The sequence below is a fragment of the Sinocyclocheilus anshuiensis genome, unplaced genomic scaffold (genome assembly GCF_001515605.1).
Source record: "Sinocyclocheilus anshuiensis isolate Anshui unplaced genomic scaffold, SAMN03320099.WGS_v1.1 scaffold4, whole genome shotgun sequence".
Lineage (NCBI taxonomy): Eukaryota > Metazoa > Chordata > Actinopteri > Cypriniformes > Cyprinidae > Sinocyclocheilus > Sinocyclocheilus anshuiensis.
In genome coordinates, this window is record NW_015554075.1 from 747,037 (window position 1) to 763,599 (window position 16,563).

Sequence of the window (16,563 nt, forward strand, 5' to 3'; positions counted from 1 at the left end):
CACATATATATATATATATATATATATATATATATATAACTACTAAAATTATTGTCAGGAAAATACAATATGTCAGGAATAGTACTTACATGGCTAAGCCCTCTTAGTTTGACCAATCTACACTTCTTTTTGCATTGTCCTGCACAGCTGACAGAAAAAAAGTGCACTAATTGTCATGACTGTCAAGATTCAAATTTATTTTCCAGAGACTGTGCTGCAACAAGTACCTCTCTGCATGGTTTAAACTTTTGACCCTTCTTGTTTTTACCTGATGTAAGAGATGTTAATGAATCCAAGACATTCAAGGGGTCTTCTAAAGTGGCTGTTTAATAATGATAGAAATATTTATTTACATACACACACAGTTCTTCCCCATGCCCCTATAGCCTGTTAAGTGATAGATGAGTCACAGATCTTTTACCTCAGAGGATTATTTACTATCAGACCTTTTTTTTTCAACTTTGAAACCGTATGCAGTGGCACGTGTGCTGTATATTACTTTAATTACAGCAAGCCAGCAAAACAAGTGTGTTGAAAATGTATAATAACATCGAATAAGAGACATGATACTGCAAGTAGCACAAATATGCAAGGAGGAAAAAAAATATACGGTGATTGGCTAAAAACTTTTGTGGCCAAAAATAGAGTGCTCATAAGCACAGATGGCTGCAAGCAGGTCGCATAATAACGGGGAGGCCTGCACCAGCTGAGCAACTGCCATTGCGATGAAAGGGAATTCTAACGGATCACTTTCTCCAGATACTGTAGACCTCCTTTGTTATTTCAAAGGCATTAGGCATCATAATAAGTCTGCTGCTAATGTGCTTCTATGAGCTCCTGCGAGGAACCCTCCTGTGAGATGAATTCTCCGAAAGTAACAGGTCAGCCAAACAACAAGTTATGCATTTCAGCAGAAACTTCAGGGACCAAAATGAAAATGCACAATATTAAACCATAAAAATTGCTATATGAAATGTAACGCCAGGTTCTTTACAATCACGCCATCAGTCAGGAGCTAATTAAACAGAGCCGTGGGAACTCTAAAGAGACCTCAAACCAGCAATGGTTTAGTTCCTTCTCATCTGCACACCTTAAGATGTTATTAAATTATGCTTGCAAATGATGGCTGGCTGAATTCCCAGTCTCTTACGGAGGTGGAAGTGTCATTTTAATCAGCGCTAAGGCCACGGTGGTGGGCATTTTCGAGTTAGGAGAGCTTTTAGGCACCATCGTCACTAATCAGAAAATGCTGTCAAATCTTATTGCATTTAGCTAAAATCTCAAGTCCAAATATTCAGTATTATAAGCATGTATCGTTATAATCACCAATTACCTTTTGAAGCGTTTATTTCAATCCTCTCAGGTGCAAGTCAAAGATAATACTTTGAGAGTGTGGCATATGAACCCCCATAATTAATTTCTTCAGTTATTAAAAGAGACCTCACAGGAATATTTTCCAACTTAACCATTTAATTAGCATGTAAAATAGTTTGTATGTAAAATTGATAAGCATACTGTCACAGTCAGCTTTGAGAAAGCCAGTTACTGCAGGGTAGGTCTGCTTCTTACATTTTGTGTAGGTAGCATAAACAAAGACCCAAGGCTGATTGAAACAACACCTATATATCAGAATATATCTCAGAGGCAAAGGTGGTAAACCACGCAAGAGATATATGCGGTAAACTATACTTCAGAAAGAGAAAGCATGGGAAAAAGGGAGAGAGAATCGACAGCAGGATGCTCCCTGTGGATCCAACACATTCTCAGATTTCTAATTTGGCTTTCACCTCAAGTTTCTGATAACACTACTCAGTTTTAAAACACAAACATTCTTCAAAAACGGCAGCGAAATTGAACGAGTCACCTCACCAAGAGTATGGATGGATTCTCCAAGCTTTCATTCTTTCAGTTATCACCAATTCGTATGATTTTCATGTTTGTTTGTTTTCTACAACATATAATGCTGAAAACGTGGGAAGAATAGAGGTTGCTTGTGAATTTCTTGAAAAGCATCTGGGGACATCTGTTGGATGCATCCCAATGGGCCACAGTATGCATGCAAAACAATAGTTCACACTCGTAACAGACACTGCATTTTCAGCATTCTCAAAACAACATGGGAAATAACAGCAATGCTTGGCTCAGCCGCTTCGGGTTGGTTCCTTAAGGAAAAAATGTGAAACATGAAAATGCATATACAGCATTGCGGAAAAAAAATACAAGACTTCCTAAACTGATTAGTGTCTACAAAAAGTCTGAATGTGATTTTCCCAGTTGAAACTTCAGAAATTGTCTGCCCAAATGTATAAACTATGATGAAACTACATGAGTAAGAGAATCCTAAGTTAGTAAAATAGTTCCTCAGGTATGTTTCCCGACCCTCAGGGATCACTGAATGTAACTCCAAGGGAGGACAAAGATAGGGCACATTGTTCATTCACTTCATGTAGGTGACACTCTCGTTCGCACACATCATAACAAAATTCAATAATTCAGACTTTCATCCACAGCTGACCCTGGAGTGAACAGTGTTGAAATGACCCATTTCACGGTCCAAAATGTAGGTGGTCAAGTTACTAGGGTTAAATCAGCCATATTTGTGAAAAAAAAGGTAATCAAACACTTTCGAACAAAAAAAACAAATGAGATCTGCAAAACATCAGATGAATTACTATTACTGCAAATCTGAGGACAGTTATACGATCACCCGACAAGGTTATTTATATAAAACGCATGTGGTTAAATGTTCCTCTGCTCGCTTTCCTTTCTTTCTTTTTTTTCCTCAGACTGCTCGTTTAAACCACCCCCTAATCTGCTTTATTAAGCGCCTTCTAAGCATCTATATCTCAGATTAATTAACATGAAGCACAGAAACTAATTACATTTATCATTTAGAAAGCCCACATAAAAAAACTAATCATATTCCATTGTTATTTATTTACTTATGAATGGGTGTAGAATTGTAGATCAGAACTAAGTAAATTTACATAGTCTGTCATTTATTTATTTGGACTTCTTTGGACTTTATATCATTTATAATAACTTACCATGCTTATTATGAACCTCCAGAAATATGATATACATGGCCCTCCAATCAGCTCTTATTCATATTAAGCAAGCGACGTTGTAGAAAGCAGGCTGAAAATACATGTGTGATTTTTTTTGCATCATGTACAACACCCTTAATTTTAAATGACAGCCTGTTACACCTTAGCGAGGATTGTGACCAGCACATAATGAACGCTCTCTTCATCCACTAACAAGATCAAAATACTACCAAATTTCTTTTACAATTTCGAACACAGAAGAGAGGCATTATTTATAATAATTTGATAGGAAAATCCACTAGCGTATCCGGTTGTTTTTAGACAGAATGGTCCAAACACAATTACAAAACATGCTAAGCGTTCCACCAAAACAAAGCCATTTTCCTCGTTGAATTCACAGCAGGTTGTCCTTCTATAAAAGCAACACAATACAATTGCAAAGTATCCGAACTGCAGGCACTGCGATTCTCTTTCACTACATCCTCCTATTCTCACTCTCATGTGTGGTTTTTGCAATCCATCCATAGTTTGCCTGGACCGCTTCCTAGCTTGGGTTTTGGTAGCTAATCTGGTGCAAGGAAGGCAAAGTTTAGCAGAACAATATGGCATTGTACATCATCAGAGCGAAGAGATTAATGGGAAAGAGGCTGGTGAAGCTGCAACCGAGATAAAGAATTAGCAAATGAAGCTGCTGTTTCTTTTTTGCCTTCCTCTACTGACTCCGGCTCATCCTTCACGGTAATTTGATTGAGAATGATCCATGCATACTACAAGACCTACGCTATCTGCTCTACAGGGGAAAGTCTTGTTCCCAGAAATAACAATTCATCTTCAGGATCCCTGCCTCAGCATAGATCATCGACTTGAGGCTCATCATCGTTATTTTACATCAAAGCAAGCTGATACATGGGCGACAGCGAGCGAGGCAGGAGAAAAATACGAAGGAGAACGAGGCGAAGCACTTAACAATCCCGGGTCGTGTTCCCACACCCCAATTAATGCGGTGCCAGAAGGACGCCCGCATTCCTTTCTCTAAACAGACAAAAACAGGATTGATGACAAAGCCTCCTGCGCATAACTCACGGCCTGACGTGGAAGAGGAGAGTGGGACGGAGAAAGAAAGACGGAAAGAATGCGAGCGAGGAGAATTACGGAGAATGACGGATTGAGACGGAGGGCCCGTTTTTCTCTGAGTCTCCTTGGCAGCAATCTTACGTTTGTATCCATTGGCTCCCGGTGAAAAGGCAGTGAAATATCACCTGTCACCCAATCAGAGCGCAGCACTCATTTCCCAGTGCCGCTTTAACAACAGCTGCCATCCACCATAAATATGTCATTGATAAATCAAAGTAGCAAGTGCACTGGACTCAAAAAAAGTTTTCAAAAAAAAAAAAAAAAAAAAAGAAGTGGATTATGTAGAAAGTGATCCTGAGCTGTATAGTTTTTCCTCATTATTCTGAAAGAAAGGAATCAAAATTGACAGTCAAGACAGTGTTAAAAAAGATTTATATTTCTTTTTAACTTTGTCTCTTCTAACAACTTATTGTGGTTGAGAAAATAAACCATGAGTGTTATCAGAGAGTTTTTTTTCCCCCTTCAGAAATGGTGACATGCAAGTGAAATATTCCTTAGATTAAGCCATGAAAAACAAAAATCACAATGCGTCTTGTTTTTTTGTGTTAGGTTCAGTTTAGGAGATCGTCATATGTGATGCTTTGAAAGATGCAAAGATTTGTACAGTGCCAAAAATACAAGGGGAAAAAAATAGTTAATAATCCCATAATCATAAGGTCAAAATAATTTTGTCACTGCAATAATTGTAAAATATATTTGTGTTATTTTATACATTTTCATTTGAAATTTGAAGGTGTGTGAATGACACACACACACACACGAAAAAGAAGTCTGTACTTTCACTGGAAAATTGAGTTCTGACATTTTAATTCAAATTTACAAGGTCAACAATCAGTCAATCAGTCAATCATTCACAATAAGATCAATAATATGCATTTAGAAAAATTATACTTTAAAGTACTGTATAACTTACACACTTAAGTTACATACTGCAAAGATAATCAGTCAACACCGCTAGTCAGTGGTGATGCTGTAGAAAAAGCATACTGTCAGCTAAAAGATTCCCCAAGGTATGAAAAACAAATCTTTATCACCTGCACCATACACAGCATGCTTTTTAAGTGAAAGCTGCAAAAATAAATATATAAAAGCCAGTAAAGTGCTTTTTTCCAAGGCTGTCAGAAAGGAGATTAATTCTAGCCATTGTCATTTAATGAGCTGTAGAGAGTTACCTGTCACAATGCTTCCACACATTCCTCTTTGTGTAAAAAAAGTCACTTTATTTCATTACTTTGCATCTGTCAAGCCACCACCCTCCCCACATCCTGCCACCTCATCTGAACAACTTGCACTTGAAAACCAGTGAGTCGGAATCTGTCTTACATAAACAACACGCAAGTCATAAAGCTGTGTTGTCATTCATTGCTCCGTGAGAGGTGATTGACGCTCTAAGTGTTGACTCCATCTCTTCGAAAGCAAAAGTGCTCAATGTACGAGTCATTTATCAAGGCCGGACGGTTTATTGAACGTTCGGCCATGGAAAGGGTGACAAGATCAACTTATACAAGGTCTGTGTGTCACCACAACAATGGAGATAGAGGCAGGAAGCACACTTGGAAATAACAGGAAGGTCAGGCGGATCTATCTCCATAACAGTGCGGAAGGCATTGACTAAATCTCTTTAATATTATCACTATGCTGCAATACACATAAAATCTCACACTCAGCCACCCTCACTTACACACAGAGGAATAAAAAAACACTACACTGAAGAACCAAGCCATTGTTGGCCATCCAGTGCTGTAAATTTCAGAATAATCCTGGATGTTCTGGAGGAAGCTTGTGTGTTTCACTGGAAAAGATTAAATATATGGAAAAAACAGGCTGCAAAGATAATCAAAATGATCACAATCATGATTACACGCAAAAAGCTGTGATTTAATTAAAAAGATATATTCTACATGTGCTACATGCTTCAAAATGAACCATAGTACTCTGTTGGAACATATTGAAGGCATTGTCTCAAAAGGGATTGTTTTAAAATGGCTAATAATATAAATAAATAAATACATATATATATATATATATATATATATATATATATATACACACACACAAATTATTATTCCATTTTATACATAAATAATTCATATTCAATGGACTGTGTTCATAGTACTCAGTCCATTATATAAATATATAAATAGTATACAAATAATAGTACAATTATTATATAACCCAATTTCAGTCTGGACAATGTATAAATCAATAAAACAATCGTGCAGCCATAGAAAAAAAAATTATTTAAATAGAATGGAAAAAATGTACTGTCAGGCGCTCAATATCGCAAAATAAACCCCAAAGCAAGGGGTTATTGCTACTTCAATACATAAATGGAAATGTTGGATGGAAACATTGATCCTAGATACAATGATTTGATCGTGAGAAAAAAAAAAGGATACGAGAGTGTAGGGATTTCATAATACCACAAACCACAGGACTGTGATATGCCACTGAATCAACTCATCATGAGGCTTCGAATTAATTCAATCAGGAGACAACAAAGCTTTCTTTGTATCAGGACTGGAAAGTTCGTTCACAACATATAGAAACCACGATGTCTTGAGACCACCAATGAATGAACTCTTACGTCCAACAGGAAAAGGATGAGTAAATTAACTAACCTCAGGCCACACGGGATCTATACGTGACTAACACATGATTCCCATCACATCCTGCATTCCAACAGAACGAAGAACATGGTATCTGGAAATGTTCCAGCGACAGACTCGCCCGGACCCCATGACCGTCTAATGCATAAATTGCTAAATCCGATAAACAGAAAGCGACAGATTAAGAGCTCCCTGCCCAGGAGAAGAATGGCAGACACACACAACTCGTGACATGGGCATGACCTCAGGACACCTCCCCTTTCCCCCCTGCATTCCAAAAAAGGGACGCATCTTTTACTACTTCCCAGAAAAAGCGCACGTTTCTCCTGTCACAGACAAAGGGACACGAGACTTACAACAGACAATTTCAACAGATAATCAGTTATGCGCATAACAGGTCAACCAGATTCACAAATAATATGTTGTATGTCTTATATATATGCTTGATGTGTTTCATGTAATCGGTGCAACTTTAATCAGTGTTTATTACCCTTTTTAGGAAATAAGGTTATTAAAATGTGTGTAATATGTGAAGTTTAATCTTGAACGAATGGGCACGACAAATGCAGAATGTTGAAATAAAGTAAACTTTAATAGTAGGTACAATATTTGCATTTAAGAGACTTTATAGAGGTATTAACAACTTTTATAGGTGTCCTCATGTGATGAATTGAAGCCTCTTGTTAAATGTATGCACGCTCCGCCTTGCAAGAAGCCGATTGGCAGATCGCGCTGTAGTTTGGACGTATGCCACGGATCAAAACCCCTTTAAACCTCAGATTCAATTGCTTCTCGCTGTTTACTCTCTCGAGTGAAGGCTTTTGCCGCTTGCTCTCCCGAACGCAGGCTCTTCGCCACTGAAGAACCAGAGGCTCCTCTGTAACCCGGCAACCAACCAATCCAACGATGGCTTCCCCAAAAAGGACGTCACCCAAAAGTCACCTCAGTAACCAATCAGCAACGGAATTCCCACCAGAGCCACGAAGAGCTTCTCAGATTTCAGCAAAACCCAAGTACAAACAAATCTTACAGCTGCTGAAATGGGTGCTGAACTGGTGAATTGAGTTAATTAGTAAAGATAAGAAAATCTCTCCTTTGTGTTTCTCCCAGGCTGAATTTAAAACCACTCGTGAAAACGAGTTAGAACTTTGAAAACTTCATGCAACTCCGTTAACTCATTTCCTTCTTCTGAACTGTATGTATATGTGTGTGTGTATGTGTGTTTTAGCTTAGTTTTAATGTAATCTATAATAACTAATAAATTCTTGTTTTCATTTATAAAGAAGTATTGTCTGGTGTCGTATAACTTTAAAGTCAAACCTTGCCAAGATTACGTTACCTAGCTCGTAGCTTACTTATCAAAGAACATATTACCAGTGGCCAGGGAAATACAAATATTCAAGTTGTTAAAATATACTGAGGTCAACGGCTCGCTGGACGACCGGTGATTTAAAGTGTAAACTATCAAATTGGAATTCAGCTTTAATCAGGTGGACCTCGAATTTTCAGATTCGAGTCCTTTCAAACCCTGAATGAATTAATAATAATTAATTACCTTATAAGAATTAATGAGTTAAATTCCTTACAGTACTACACGAGACATGAAACAAGCACAGTGCAAAACACTGGATGTCATAGAGACAATGGCCTCATATGCCTGAATACCATGACTGACGAATCAGAATCGAGAATTCCAGAGCAATGTGTAATAAGTTAGTAAAGTTATATACCTGCATAAGGGACAGGGGCATCTTTGTCCAATGCGACCAGAGGAGGGTCGAGCAGTACCGTGTCCATGTTTTCGGTGATGACACCATGGTAGGATGTCTCGATCCATGGTTTGTGCTTATTCACTACAATGGAGAGAGAAAAGAAAGAGAAAACAGAGAATTAAAATTCTGAACTAAAAGTCTATTCAAGTTTTCAACAAACATCTCCTAAATAAGAATAAAAAAACACAGAGTCAGAGTCTTTTCTCTATGTTTTCATGCAAAGAATAGCTAATAATGGCAATCGATTTAAGTCCAATTAGCATGGGCTGTTTGTCCAATTCCCCAAATGGCAGCATCCCTGTCTCCTACAACACATATCCAGGGAAACACCCTCATTTATCTGGTCCTGGCGTGCTCTGTTGTTCCTGGGGTTTTTTCCGTGGCTGCTGTATAACAAGAGATACCAAAACAAGATGCTAATCAATGGATGACACAAATGCAATCTTCTATCCAGTGAAAGGAAACATCCCTGCAAGAGTCTTTGTGCATTAAACAGCTTGTACCTTAGCAGTGTTTACACTTCTCGGAAAAATCTACACGCTATTGCCTCACCAAACCATCAGTACACAACTAATGCCTTGTCTAATAAGCAAAAGAACAGTAGGGATTTATAAGGTTAATTAAAATCACAATTTTGTCAAAACCCTAATGAGGAGTATTTTATTTATCAGCACCTGAAGATTAAAAAAAAAGTTACTTTGATGCAATGTAGTTTTAAATCTTCCATACATGCAGAATTATGGAAGAATATTCAGGACTTTTTTCAAAAGGAATTGCAAATTGTATTTTCATTTGCGTTTTCCACATGTGGGCGCATAAATTGTGAAATAATCCAAATGCAATTGCAAATCCTGCATTACCGTTTGCATTTTCGCTTTCGCGAACGCACAGTGACTGCCACATTTCAAATGAAAAAGCAAAGTCCATTTGCAACTGTATTTCCCATGTCTTACCAGCTATGAGACTGTTATACATAAATAGCAATATTAATGACCACATTTGCTTTTTCACTCTCTCTGCATCATGCATGCAACCTGCCAAAACTCAAATGGAATTGCAGTTCCTTTTGCATTTGAATTTCCGATGTCTACACAGAAAGCTGTCAATCAATGTGAGGGGCAGGACTATACTATGGGGCCTGTTTGTATTGGGAGGTGAAGTCACTCACAGACGACCGTGCCGAATGCTTTGATCAATAGAGGTCATCGGTAAAGGCTACGCTAAAAGCAGCTGCCAATCAGTTCGTGCCTGTGTGAACGAACACACAAAAATACAATTTGCAATTCCTTTTGAAAAAAGTCCTGAATATTCTTCCATACAGAATGAAGGCAAGGGGAAAAACAAAAACACATGAAAACAAAAACTTCCAATTGGTGGTAGAGAAATGAATGATGTCATAGGGGCTTTCGTACCATGTAACTCTATAGGAACTCATGCTGTGTTCAAGTCCTCCTGGGACGTCCATACTTACGAGTTGACAAGTCGTAATTATGACGTCAGGTGTGTTTAAATCACTTTGGTTGGAACAAGATGGCGATTTAACTTTTCTAAATAAAATTCAAAGATTTTTTTTAACTCAACATCTACAAAATGATGAAAAAAGAATGTGCACCACTGTGTTTTTGCTTTTTTCAGGTTTTATTAAATTTACAGAGGTGATGTAAACTGAATCATTATACTGTATATTCTATGGTAATTATACAATAATAAATATTTTGTATATTTAACATATCATTTTATTATACATTATTAAAAAAAATCGTTTTATTCATTTCAACAAATTTACCATCAATACAGACACTACTATAGTCTTTGGCTGCATCCATTGCGTCCAACACATTTTCTCACTGACACTCTCCCAACTCAGAAACTCTGGGCTTAAAGAAAATGTTGAGTTTCCCACTCGAAATAATGACTCTATGGTGGAGTTCATGTGCGTTCAACTCATAAATATGATCTATCCAACATGACTTGAACACACCATCAGTTCTATGAACTAGCCAGCATGGTGGTACCAATTTCTCCCTCTGTCCGTTTTCCTAGCTGCATTCGCACCGGCAGCGGGAACTCTGAAGAGGCCGACAGCGACGTCTTTATTTGCGGCATTTACATATTTTCCACTATTTTAATTTCCCAGGTATATGGTGGAAGTGTTGGAAAAACAAAACATTAATGTGGTTGATGAAAAGCAATATGTTAACAGAAAAAAAGAGTGCTTTATTTGATTTGTCCCTTATGTAATCAGAAATCCTCCCCCGGCATGAGTTAATGGAGTTTTAGATTAGTACTGGCTATTCAGTAACCCCTCGCATGGCTCAGTTCGAGATCCACCAAAGCAATTAACAAAAGAGTAAATTAAACCATTTCACACTTGTGGACGACTTTCAACACAGCCAAGTCTCAGAAAAAAGTCCTCCTGAAAAGCTCAGAGTGTCCTCATAACCCATAAGTAATCCCAGGCAGGGAACAAATCGTCCCATTCAGATAGCCATACGATTAAACCAGCTGCTAATGTCATTTTCAAAGACTACAATCTTGCTTTCAATGAGTTTGTGCCATTTATCTCTTTCCCTCACTCTCTATTTAACTCAGACGCACTTACATGGACAAAACTACATGTTCTTTCAAACATGCACCAATGCATTTCAAAAGAAACCCACTTTAAAAAAATATATATCACGACCACTTGCAAACGTCTCAGCTTGTTTTCTCACTTGAAAGTGGCTATTTGAACAGACGCAGACAAATAGCCAGATTGTATCTATCTAGCTGTGTTATCCATACCAAAAACACCTACCTCAAGCTCAAGAGAAGTAAATAAATGTGTGCTGCAGATGTATGGACTAAGAGGTCAGATACACTGCAGTCTAATATTCCCATTCTGTAGAAAATGAATAAAAATTAACGCAAAAAGGCTTTCATTTAGGCTATGCAGCTTGCATGGCACCTCGGTGCACTAATAAAAGCCTGATTCATTAGGTAAATATTTATTCGAGCATTTCATGTGTGAAATGTCAGACTGGGAAAAAACATGTGGCTGTCATCATGTACACAAGATACAGTAAATAACTGTTATTTGAATCAGGTACTTTCTATTATAATAATACGTCTCTTCAGGCTCTAATCACTGCAAATTCACATCGCACTCTCTCGTTCTCGCTCCCTCTCTCTCTAATAAGGTTAGTGGTGTCACTAAGAGCAATATGCCTTCTCTGTAATCCCTGAGCTATTACCCATGAGATGTCTGCAGCCATTATACAGCATTAGAGCTCAGTGATGGAAGCTAATTCAATGTGGACTTTTCTCTTCCATCCACTCTCTAGATACCTGCACTAGAGAGCTCTGCCTCACACACAGCCAACAAAACACAAGATATAATGGCAAATGCGTAAATGTACACGCACACCAAAATTTGCCTCGCATTTACCATTAAGGAATATAACCACTGACAATTATGTGGCCAGATGGACGCTCTTACAGTGTTAGTGAAACTTTTTGGACGTTAAAATACTTTAAAATACTTCTAAATACTTTAAAATAATACTAATAATTAGTAGCAGCAGCAGTAGAAGCAGTAGTAGTAAAATTACGCTTTACTCACACAAAGTGCCTCACATAAATTGAAAAACAACAATTATGAATAAAGGAAACCATAGCAAACACACCGTAAGTAAATAAATAAACATGTTATAATATAAATTCAAATATAATTCAAAATAGCATAAAAATAAACAAAATTATATATAATAACTAGTGTTGTCAAACGATTAATCATGATTAATCACATCCAAAATAAAAAATGTTGTTTACATAATATACTGTATGTGTGTGTACTTTGTATATTTATTATGTGTATATATATATATATATATATATATATATATACACACACATACAATATATATTTTGAAAATATTTATATTTATATATTTATATTAATATAATTTATATTATATATAAATATATTTAATACATAAACATATTTTACTTAAATATATACATGCATGTACGTGTATTTATATATAGCCTACATAATAAATATAAACCGTACACACTTATATATTATGTTAAAAAAAAACTTTTATTTTGGATGCGATTAATCACGATTAATCATTTGACAGCACTAATAATAACACAAAAAAAATCTTTTATATTTTATTTGATATATAATTTTTTTAGAAGGTAAAAAAAACCTTTTACATTTCCTAGTATCACCCTGCAGTCGGTTCACCTATCTGCCTGTGAGCACCATCCAAACAACCTGAATTGAATTAAAAGCAGGTGAGTCCAGAGTGAGGGAGGTAGAAAATTCAGGTCGGGTCTCACAAGAGGACAAGAAAGGGGCTATTATAGAATCAATTATTTATTCAGCTTGATATATAATTATTCCAGCATTTCAAGCACCTGATAAAATGTTGCCGGGGGAGGGAAGTAAACGTTTGCAAATCTACTTTGACCCTTCTTCAACTTGCTATAATGAAAATCCCAGTCAGCATTCCAACGGTAATTAAACTTGGGGACAGCCTGCAGAATTGATGGTGAATTTTACCGCTCTCCCAGTGTCACGCAACAAGCTATTAATTTCTGACCGGTCAACACCGTAACATTACATTTGGCTCATAACATTGGAATTAAACAATAATCGAAACATGCGTGCAGGACCCAGAGAAAAAAGAAAGTGCTAAAGCCAGACACCAGCAGAGAATGACAAAAAAGAGAGACAGCAGACCAGCAATATTCAGGAATACATACCACAGCCTGCATTACAGTGCCAATTTAGCATGTAGTGTTTTTGTATACATGGTGTAAACAACAAAAATTGCCGTTAAGACCAGCTAATGGACCTTAGCAGAAAAACAAGTCTTCTTAAGGCTCATTCACCCTCTTCCATAAGAGCATCCTGTTCATAACAAGCCTCCTCTGCGCTAGAGGAAAATGAAGCCATTAGCCAAATGGCTGGTAAACATGATCTGTGATGGCCGTTGTCTTGAGACAAAGTCCAAAGACTTCAACTCAATCAAAGTCAAGAGAGTCAAAGATCAACCCCAGGCCGGCTAGCATCATCTGCTAGAGCCAATGAGGATATTAGTAGAAAATTGTCAATTAACATCCCTTTCACTGTGCAAATGACCAGTACATCACTCTATATTGGAAAAAAAAAAGTACAGAAATGACTATCAGGAAGGCAGTAATTAGCCACAATGACTTAGCATAATCCAATACTAGCAGGAAGGAGTTTTCTGGTAGGGGCCGAAGGGTAATTTTCAAATACATTAAGCTCACCAAGCCACATCCCACACGTCCACAGAGACACACTTCTTACGCTTGCATCGCTCATCTTTAATGCTTATTAATGAGGTCATAATCTCAGCTTTTACTATGGCAAGCAGTCAGATTTGCAGGTCTTCTGAGATTTCTCATATAGGGGGCCCAGTTGACTAAATTAGTGTTTTTATCATGCTAATTTAGCATAGCCATTAAAAAATTTTTTGCATATTGAGGACTGCTTCAGTTAATTAATGAACAGATCGTTAGGACTGTGTGGCGTCAGTGTTGGACATCTGGAAAGCATCGTAAAAGGGTGTTGGGTATTGCGGAGGGAGCAGAATGGTGGATTTTACAGTGACCTCTATAAAGGGGGTGAAAGAGTCGAATGGGTTTTAATGCCTCGAACGCTCGGTGGTGGTTTCAGTTGCTTTGCAACCTGCATGTCTCCATTAAAAGCGATATATTGTAAAAATGGCTGTGGCAGCAAGTCCTCCTGCAATTTTCTGTGGTTAAAATGTCATAGCTGTTGCCTGGCGGTGTGCAGCACATTCTCCAAGATGCTAGAGGTGACAAGGTTGAGACCAGCTTGTCATTTACCAATCATGCCTCCCTTCTCCACATTACAGTATTTCCTGTCAACTCTACATGATCAAAAGTGATAAACAAGGCCAAAAATAGATAACTCTGAAAGGAATAATGTCTGATTTGGAATGTGCCTTAAGCCCTGCTCACACTGAAAGATGCATGTGTTTGCCTCTGGCAGTTGGCATGCTAGGTGTTCTCACTCGTGTTGTTGAGTAACTTATGAATGACATTAGCAGATGTCATTCTATGTTGTTGCCAAAAATACATTTTCTAAAGGAAAAAATATTGTATATAAATGTAATTGGTGTAATACATTTATTTTAAAATCCAATAATATGAAAAAATACAGTCATTTACAGTCACTTTACAGTATAAGACACTTCCACATGCCTGACATCAATATGAAGTGACACAGATCATGTGACAGACAAAATTCAAGCAAAAGAGGTACATCACTAAAGTAACTCAAAAGCACACTGAAAAAAATAAGCAATGAACGAACTTTAAACAGGGTCTTGTTCTCTCACACGAGCAATTTTTCACATGATTCTTTAAAAACAAATACCTCCTTCTCATCCTGCATCAAGTTGCATTACTTAAAAATCCTCTCAGGCCTTCATGGACATCTTCATAACCCAAACCGGTAAAGAACAAATGTTCACACTAAAGACAATCCACACAGGTGACGTGTCTTGAATCTGGCATCGCTGTGAGAGGCGTTCGGGCTGATTTACAGCTAAATTTTCCCATAATAAGCATTTATAATCCCTGACACAAATGACTGAAAGACAGCAAAGGTTTATAAATGTCCTTGATTCTACAAACACACCAATATAAACGACTCGTTCCCTTGTGTACATAAATTCTGCGAATCAACTTACTTAGGTCACCAGCCATGAATATAAATTTGTTTGATTAGACTCTCGACAAACATTGAAGCGAATATCTTTTGTAATGGAGGAGTTCTCCACGCTGGTATTTGTTACTGTCAGCCTGGTATCGATACCCCAGAGGACTCGAAAATGTCAATTGTCTGTAATTAGAAAGCTGGCATATTCATTCACAAGGCTTTGTTTCCTTGTCACGGAATCCGGGTCCTTATGGTCTTTTCATTAGCCATATTTTTTATCAGCTATATGTGTGTGTGTGTCTATACCGCTTGAGACACAATCAACCCTTACGAAAAGAGCCGGTGTGATTACACACCGTGTGAAGTCACTTAAATTACAAGTCATTGTTAGAAACACAGAGATCTGATTGAGGTGGAGAGATGAAGGGTTTTAGGGGGACTTCAGAGGGAGTCGAATGAAAGCAAGAAGCGAAGAGAACAATGATCTCCTTACTGACACGGGTGCCAGAGGCTGAGCAAGAGAGAAGGCAGGGCTCAACTCTCCATCTTCTCCGGATTAAAATTAAAAGGGCCTGCTAGTTCATCTTCTGTCTGTGGGGGATCTGGACGCTCGATTGGCTCTCAGCATCTCTGGGCATTTTGAGGAGACGAAAATGAAAATTGATGCTGGGGCTATAGCTCTGTGCCTCCCTCCCTGCACTTAACAGGACATATGCTGTGCCCACATACCCATGCCTTTTATCTACCTTAGCGAGTGGGGCTGTGCTAAATCTACATATTTCCAATGAGAAGTCGATGGGTAGTCAACTACTCTTAAAGGGTTATTTCATCCAAAAATGAAAGAAATTCTGCCATTATTTACTTGTTTCAAACTTGTATGACCTTTCGTCTTCTGAACACAAAATACATTTTGATGAGTGTTTCAGCTGTTTTTGTTCTTACAATGAAAGTCAGTGTAGTTTTGGACACCACCTTGGACACCTGCGGCTCTGCAGGACGGACGTTCGCCACCCCTGGTATAGACCAAAAAAAATAAAAAATAAACACTCAAACTACCTTCTTTTGTGTCCCACAGAAGAAAGAAACTCAAACTGTTTGAAACAACATGAGGAGAAGTAAATGGTGACAGTGGTGAACTATCCATTTAAAGGGGTCCTATTATGTCCTTTTTTACAACCTGTAATATGAGTCTCAGGTGTCCCCAATATATATGTCTGTGACATTTCAACATTTATTATTCCATGCTGTAAATACCTCTTTTTGGGTGGAGGCAAAAACATGCCATTTTTCATGTGTCT

At 37.7% G+C, this 16,563-nt stretch overlaps 1 protein-coding gene across 1 annotated transcript in view; it reads right to left on the reverse strand.

Moving 5' to 3' along the window:
* The window catches only part of LOC107668970 (calsyntenin-2-like), a 212,059-nt gene that overhangs the window by 115,651 nt on the left and 79,845 nt on the right, over positions 1–16,563 (reverse strand). The window contains exon 2 of the mRNA XM_016461051.1: positions 8,521–8,643. Coding sequence (XP_016316537.1) covers positions 8,521–8,643 — 123 coding nt within the window. The remainder of the gene's footprint in view (positions 1–8,520; positions 8,644–16,563) is intronic.